This window comes from Octodon degus, unplaced genomic scaffold, assembly GCF_000260255.1.
Source record: "Octodon degus isolate 3935 unplaced genomic scaffold, OctDeg1.0 scaffold00083, whole genome shotgun sequence".
Classification (NCBI taxonomy): Eukaryota; Metazoa; Chordata; class Mammalia; order Rodentia; family Octodontidae; genus Octodon; species Octodon degus.
This window is the reverse complement of record NW_004524659.1, coordinates 10374741-10382926: the sequence shown is the minus strand read 5'-3', so window position 1 is coordinate 10382926 and position 8186 is coordinate 10374741. Positions and strand designations below refer to the sequence as shown.

Sequence of the window (8186 nt, the reverse complement as noted above, 5' to 3'; positions counted from 1 at the left end):
AAATAAAAATTAAAAAAAAAAAAAAAGAAAATACTAGAGTTGCCTACAAATGTAGGCTGTGGGCAGTTTGGTGAAGCAGCATGGGTTTATGCCACACCACAGCTTGCACTCAGAAAGACCCAAAAGATGTTAAAGGGGTCTGTTTCCAGAAGGGAACACCTCACATGGACTCCCGAGATTATCATGGTAAAGGTGTAAATGAGTAGTTACATCAAAGAAATCACACACTGATTTTATTTATTTTTATTTTTAATTTTTTGGTACCGGGAATTTGAGCTGAGGATCTTATGGTGCTGAGCTACATCCCTGGCTCTGAAAGTGAAATGCCTTTTACTAAACTTGCATGCTTTATTTTCTTCTTTTTAGACTCCTAATTTAAAAAACAAAAACAAAAAAACCCTCGTGTTTCTACTTAAAACAATAACAACAACAATCAAACAAGATCCTATTACAGCATTACTTTGTGATGGGTAAGAAAGCAGGTAGCGGGGTGGACATAAGCAGGGAACACCATCACTAGAGGACAGAGGCAGAGACGCGGGCAGTCGGCAGTGCCTTCCTGGGAGGGCGCCCACGGGCCAGGATAAAAGCAGCTCCTCACACCCAAGTACAAGGACAGACAGCTGCAGCCCTAATGATCTCACAGGTACCACCAAGCACTCTATTTTAAAAAAGCACACACATCCTTCCCCCCCACCCCCCCACCCAGTTCTCCTGATGGCAAGGCCTTCAGAGGACGTATGTGTTCTTCACCAGCTGTTCCTTGTCGTCCCCGGTGGTCCAGACAGTGCGGAGGGCTTGCTCCTGCCTCTTCCTTATCACTCGGATCAGGCAGACCACAGAGGCAGCCAGGAGGACAATCAGGGCCATCAGGGACAGTCCCACCACCACCACCACTGGGGATGAGAGAGGACAAGTGAGGTGGGGGCCCCTGGTCAGGGCAAGCCACTAGGGTAGCTCCCTAAGTTTGTCCCCTCCCCAAACTGGAAGAGTGTGGAGAACTGCAGCTGGACAGATATGGCCTGCCAGAAAAGTCAGTGAGGGGATCCTCTGAAAAAAGCAGTGACATGCCATGGCACACAGTGGCTCTTGTGTTCCTTGTTTTCAATTTTTGTTGGTACTGGGAATTGAACTCTGGACCTTGCATTTGCCAGGCTGGTCCTATGCCAATGGGCTACGTCCCTGGCCTCATTCTTTGCTTTTGAAAAGAAGCCTTGAACACTATGCCCTGACACTTTTTAGGGCTGTGTGGGAGTCCCACAGGATGGAAAATTGTTCACCTTTGTTGTGTGTGCATATAAAACCTTTGCAGTTTAACATTTCCACACACCCCTCTGCCCAGCAACAGAAAGACTTGATCTCAGCCAGGTGTACTGGCATATACCTGTAACCCCAGCACTTTGAGAGGCTGAGGCTGGAAGACTGCAAGTTCAAGCCCTGCCATGGTAACTTGTCAATGTAAAATTCTGTCTCAAAAAAAGGAAGAAAAAAAAAATCCTGTCTCAAAATTTTATTTATTTATTTTTTTGTCTCAAAATTTTAAAAAAAAATCCCCTTTTTTTGTATTGGGCTATTACCCCAGCTTAATAATGTCCTTTTAATGACTTGGGGCATAAACAAAGCTGCTTAGTTGTTCTTTTTTTTTTTTTTTTAGTTGTTCTGATATGACAAGTTAAATCATTTTTTCCCATTTTAAAAATTAAAAAAATGGCCAAGGATGTAGCTCAATAAGACTGTGGGAGGAGCGGTGAGACAGCTCAATGGTCTAAAGCACCTGCTTAGGCAAGCTAGGTAATGGCAGGGAGGGACCTTGGTCAATCCCCAGCACCACATGCTGCTCCAGCTCGGCCCCCAGGGCAGGTTGAGCAGGCCACAAAAAAAAAAAAAAAAAAAAAAAAAAAGCCGATAAGCAATTGCAGCCCGCTAACCACAATCGAGGCAGTAGGGGTGTGTTGGAAGCAGCACTGGGAGGGACCCTTGAGCTCCTAATCAGCTGCTAGGTAAAGGTAATACCAGTTGCCCCACTGTGGCCCCACTGGTCAGTTAAGTTGCCTTCTTCTCAGGCAGGTCTCTTGAGGCATGTGACTTGCTGTGGCAGCCACCTGACTGCCCCTCCTCCACTGGCTTCAGAGCTGGATCCCTGGCCAACCCATCCCTGACACCTGGGAAATTGGGTTCCAGTCTCCAAAAGGAGGTTGACCTGCAGGCCAGGCTGTGGTTCCTCAGCAGGGAAACAGGTCAGAAAGAGGCTAAACCAGTGTGGCAGGTCCTCTGTGTCAACATCCCATTTACAACTCAGACTGGGAGGTGGGAGGGGGAAACTATGACAACACTAGACCCCCTTGTCAGGCCAGATTGCTTGGGGACAGCAGTGACCAAGTAGCTCTCCCTCCTGTCACCATGACCAACTTGTTTAATCCCATGACAGCATGGTTCCTTCCAAACTTTGGGTCAGTTCACAGTACAAACCTGTTAACCTGCCACTCCCCAGCCGCCTGGGAGGAGGTAGCTTCAGGAATGACTGACTCATGGCCAGGTGTGTTTGTGTACGAAGTGTGGTGGGACAAACGTCCACAGGGTGTTCTACACTGCCTGCCATTCTCATGTAGAGACAAGCTTCCCACCACAAAGACGTTTACAGCTCAGGCTAATGTGGCCAAGCTAGCACAGACTGGAAATCACAGCCGGCAGGCTGAGCTTAGTCAGGGACAGAAGGCAGCAGGCAGGGGTAGGAAGCCACTTACCTTTAGGACCAAGGGACAGGGCAGGATACAGCTGCTGGACTAGAAGAGAAGACACCAGCCAGGGAGGGTGAAGTCAGCTCACAGTCCTCACCAGCCCACTGAGCAGCCACCTACCCACCCACCCAAGAGCCTTAGGCCGTGCCTCTGCAGGGAGCAATGCTGAGGGACTTTTAGCTCTTCCAAGGGCTCTGAGGCTTTAAGGCCTTGGCACGCACGGGAACCAAAGGTTCTCATTTCCAAGGCCCTGTGTCAGGGACAGGGAACAGACAAGAGCCCATGGGATGTCGCCCACCACCTTAATCTCCAGTCTTGAACCCTGGAGTCAGTTGGCACTCACCAAGGCAGCGCTGCATGCACGCCTCTTCTGAGCGATAGCTGTTTTTATTACCACGGCAGCCCCCATAGGTGAAGACATCACAGGTGTTCTTCTCGGCATCAAAGTACCAGCGTGTAAAGGCCGCTCGGCAAGGCCCAGTGACAGCCTTGGCAGCGCAGTATTCTGCAAGCAAAAGCCCCCGAGGAGCTTAGATGAGCAGGGCCCAGGAGAGGAGCCATGCTGGAATGTGCCTGAGTAGGCACAGCTGTGGGCAAGGGAGACCCTCATCTTGCTTAGAACCCAAGAAGTTCTGACAAGGCCAGTCAGCCCAGCTGACCTCCTGCCTTACATTTTTAGATATCTTCTCTACAGCCAAGAGATGTCTGGAGACCAGTCATTCTCCTTGTGGACTCAGGCTCCGCGAGACCTGTCCTGTGGCCCTCACTTCAATATGGGAACCAAGGACAACTAACCTGCCTGCGGCCAAGTAGCTGGTGAGAGGTGAAGTAGTGCGTAAATTCCAGAACCACACACTCTACTGCCTCTGAAGCAAAGCTCTTCTGCTGGCAAACCGTGCTTCCTGCCACCCCAGATAGCCATTAAGGCCTGACTTCTCCAACCCTAACCTCAAAGTGCTTCTGCCAGGAAAAGGCCCAGAAATGCAGCTCTACAGATCCCTCAGTGGAAACCTGTATGTATGTATGTCTCAGTTCCCAGTAAGAAGTCCCATGTTGCTCCCATGTATTAATTCTCCCCCTAGTAATGGACCTTGAACCCAGCCATTGCTTTTTTTAAAAAACAGCTTCAGAGGTCTCACCAAGATTAGTCTTTCTCAAAGTGAGCCTAAAAATTTAAAGTATATATTGACAGGTAATGTTGGCAGGATTGACTCCCCTTTTGCTTTAATAGAATTTATTTATTTATTTATTTTGTGAACCAGAGTAAGTGCCTGCCTGGCAAGTGCAGGGTCCTGAGTTCAATTCCCAGTACCGCAAAATAAATAAATAAATAAATAAATAAATAAATAAAGTCACGCAAGGTCCAGTGGACTGCCCACAAGTGATTTTGGTTAGTGGTCCTTGTGTTAAGAAGGTTGCGCGTTCTGGCCACGTTGAGCGCCAATTGCAGGAGACCCCTCCAAGTTCTCCTCTCAGTCCAAGAAGTTAATATTTGTAATCCCAAAATTACATTATTAGAATCCCATCAATTCCAATCTACACTTTCAATGCAAGTAAAGACACTAAAACATTATATATATATATATATATTTTTTTTTTTTTTTTTTTTTTTTTTGGTGGAACCGGGGATTGAACTCAGATTCTTGAGTTTGCCAGTCAAGCACTTATCCTACTGAGCCATCTTCCCGGCTCCCACTAAAACATATCATGACGATGGCTTCCGGAAACAAAGAGCCAGCTTTTTGCTTTCAGCTACATTCTAACTATTAAAAGTTTAAGGCTGGAGGCTGGGGAGATGGCTCAGTGGAATAAGTGCTTCCCTGGCAAGCACAAGGGCCTGAGTTCAAAGCCTGGCTCCCCCCCCCCCAAAAAAAAAGTTTAAGGCTGGGGCCAGGGAGATGGCTCAGTAGAATAAGTGCTTGCCTGGCAAGCGCAAGGGCCTGACTGAGTTCAATCCCCAGATTGGGGGGGGGGGGTCAGTTTAAGGCCAGTCTGGGCTCCATAGTGAGTTCAAGACCAACCTGAACTGCATAGTAGATGAATTTTGTGTGTGTGTGTGTGTGTGTCAATGTCTCATTAAATTGCTAAACTATCCAAGTTAGGATCAAACTTGAGACTCTTTTGTCTCAGTATTCCAAAATGCTAGGATTACAAACATGTGTCAGCATGCAAGAGTCATTCATAGCATTTTCTTTTCTTTTGAGACAGGGTCTCGGTCTGTAATTCAGGCTAGCCTTGAACTCACTATGTAGCCCAGGCTGGCCTCCAACTCCTGCCTCAGTCTCCCATTGCCCAGCTCATTCATTATTTTTTTGAAGTTATACCTTCATAGCTGAAGATATCACTAGAGAGGTCATCCGAATTCTGCCTTCTGGAACCTGAAAGATAAAACTTATGTGTTAGGGAAGCTGGGATAGACATAGGACACATATCGTAATAGGGGCCCACTAAGGAAGCGTCACCTTCAAGGACAGATGTGGACCTCATTACTTTCCAGTCATAATGGACTCTAGAGCACTTACACACTGAATGAACATGGAGGAAGAGGCCCTCTCGCTACCTCAGATTACTGTGGAAACTAATCCCAGCTCTGTTTCTGGTGGGAGGAACAAGGCAATTTTCAAAATAATTAATAATTAATGGAGATGGGTTCCCACTAAGTTGCCCAGGCTGGCTTTGAACATGCAGTTCTCTGCAAGCTGGAAAAGAGGCTCACACTGCCATGCAAATGAGGAAGACAGGCCTGTTCATATTTCCTGACAAAGCCAGGGACTTTTCTTGTGCAGAAATTTTCTTCTGAAACAGGATGAAAATCAGAGTCATCATGCCAGGGCTCCAGGGCTTTGGATGCCCTTGGCGAGGCCAGCATGAGAATAAACCACAGACCCAGACAGAGCAACAGCAGGATACTCACAGGACTCCCAGCCTAGCACAACTGGAAAGTGACCCCAGTCTAACTCTGACATTCTGCAAGCTTCAGCTGGGCCCTGCTGGCAGAGTCAGAGGCCCAGGGCTCAAACTGCAACCTGTGCATGTGACTGGAGGCCCAGGCAGGCTCACCGGCGGCATGCTTGGGGTGAAACCTGTCATTCCTCCCTCGGTGTGGAACCACTGCCTGGGGCAGGAGCACATGAGACTTGCTGTGTGGGGCCACTCACCCAGGCTCCTGCTGCAGAGTCCTTTAAGCATAAAGGAGGAATGGGGCAGCTGCTGTCAGCACTACAAAGCAAGCTAACACAAAGCTCGAGATCAAGAACTGCAGTTAACAGAGGCAGACCGCAAAAATAAAAAAAAAGTGCCAGGGAGATGGCTCAGTGGAATAAGTGCTTTCCTGGCAAGCACAAAGCACAAGGGCCTGAGTTCAATCCCCAGTTCCGAAAAAAAAAAAAAAAAAAACACAGAGGCAGAGTGGTAGAGGACAAAGACTGCAGAGGGACAGACAAGGAACAAGGAACGGAATAGGCAAGGAGGGTGGGAAAGTTGAGGCAGCAAAGCAGGCAGAGGCCTGAGTGACAGGAGCAGTCACCCTGTCCTCTAGGAAGCCGGGCAGCTGGGAAGCACTGGAGAATACCCAGTCTTCTTGGTGCTGGACAAGGGGACTCCTAGATAGCGGACACTGCAACAGGATGCTGCAGCTAGAAGCTGGCTATCCAGGCAGACCCTGGTTTGCCATCCTGTACCCTTTACAATGTCCATATTATAGAAATCTTTTCATAGCTACCATCTGGGCAGCCCTCATTCAATCAGGATCTTAAAGAACCTACCACTTGGGATAGAGGACTCTGCTCCACTCCTTCTGGTGCCCAGACGATCAATAGTATTCTCTGTAAGGGAACAAATAAACAGGACAGTGAGAAAAGCATCTCCAAGGCTGCTGAGGAGAGATGACTGTGTCTGAGCAGGTCTAGTGGGCCCTGTTCCTCCCATCTCTTCTATATGTGGCTGTCAGCACACAAGCTATTCTGCTCCGCTTGGAAATGAGGAACCCAGACTGTCTCAGGTTACTCTGCAGGTCAACTGGCAGTCAATTCGAGTACATGTGAAAAATGCCTCTAAAAAGAAACAAGGGTTTCCAGGGCCAAATAATCTGTTTAATTATATCTACTTTTTTTTTTTTTTTTGCGGAGCCGGGGATTGAACTCAGGCCCTTGTGCTTGCCAGGGAAGTGCTTATTCCACTGAGCCATCTCCCCGGCCCTTATATCTACTTATTTAAAGAATTAAAAGAGGGCATGTGACAGTGTACTTAATATCATTAAACTGAATATATTTAAGAGGTTACAATAGCCAGTTTGATGTTGAGGCGGTGAGTGGAGAGGTTGGCTGGTCTGGGAGGGTCCCTGAGGCCAGGGTTGGCCTAACCTGATGTCATTTGATAGTAATCTCACAAACCAGCTGTCTTCATCAGCAATCTTCTAGCAATGCGGCTGAGGCTTGCCTATGTGGAATCATGCCAGGCCCAGGGATGTCTTTGGTCCCCAGGGTGGCTCTAGTTCTCATTATAAATTAATAAATGGCATCCCTTTTCTCTTTTGGCCTCCCCTGGAGTTTCCTGCCCAGGAGAGAACATGCTGGCACAGAACTCAAGGGACCAGCTGCTAGGCCACTTTCAGCTGTCATCTCGAGGTCCTGTGAGAAGGTCTCAAGAGACACAGCCAGATGTCCACCAATAAGTTCTCTCTGCCCTCAGGGCTGAGGTCAGGATCTGCACCACCTCTAGGGAAACCAAAAATCTGCTTTCTTCCAGAAAAATGCAGCCCATCTCCCGTAGAGCATCCCATTTTATGTTTGTGTCCTTATACTTCAGAGGAGGTAAAAAATATTTCCTGACTTCCCCTAACGTCAAGTTATAACTGATGATAGAGAAACATAATACATGGTATTGTCCTCCTCAGTTACCATCTTGACAACTACCCCTGAAAGTGAGACTGGCCTGTTTGATCTGAAATTGTAGCCTGCCCCCTCAGCTCTCCAGACTTGGCTGAGACAAAAGCAAATTTTTTTTTTAATTTTTTTAAAAAATTTTATTTTATTTATTTATTTATATGTGTGTGTGTGTGTGTGTGTGTGTGGCCACTCAGCCCACCAGGGGGCGGGGCTGGCTGGCAAGTGGTGCTGGGGGATTGAACCGCAGTCCCTGTGCTTTGCTAAGCTTGTTCTAAGTAGGTGCTTTAGACCACTGAGCCATCTCACCAGCCCCGACAACTTGCTTTAGACCACTGAGCCATCTCACCAGCCCCGACAAAAGCAAATTGTTCTGAGAGGTGCCATCTCTGCTGTGCTGTGTGCCCAGCACTACTTTAGACCCAGGTCACACCAAAACCATGCTTGTGGTCACTTCTTTTTTTTTTTTTTTTTTTTAACTTTCTGCAAAGCTTTATTCCGGAGGGGCTCAGTCCTTCTTGGCAGCTGCCTTCCTCATGGCAGCCAGCACGTTGCTCAGCTCCTC

The 8186-nt window shown here is 47.8% G+C and overlaps 1 protein-coding gene across 2 annotated transcripts in view; it reads right to left on the bottom strand.

Moving 5' to 3' along the window:
* Window positions 1-242: 242 nt before the first annotated feature.
* Window positions 243-8186, bottom strand: part of Spint2 (serine peptidase inhibitor, Kunitz type 2) — a 31986-nt gene continuing 24042 nt past the window's right edge. For both annotated transcript variants that reach the window (XM_023721626.1, XM_023721627.1), the window contains 5 exons: window positions 6503-6562; window positions 5063-5116; window positions 3082-3243; window positions 2745-2783; window positions 243-896 (listed from right to left, as the gene is read on the bottom strand). In XM_023721626.1, coding sequence (XP_023577394.1) covers window positions 730-896; window positions 2745-2783; window positions 3082-3243; window positions 5063-5116; window positions 6503-6562 — 482 coding nt within the window. In that variant the 3' untranslated portion in view covers window positions 243-729. The remainder of the gene's footprint in view (window positions 897-2744; window positions 2784-3081; window positions 3244-5062; window positions 5117-6502; window positions 6563-8186) is intronic.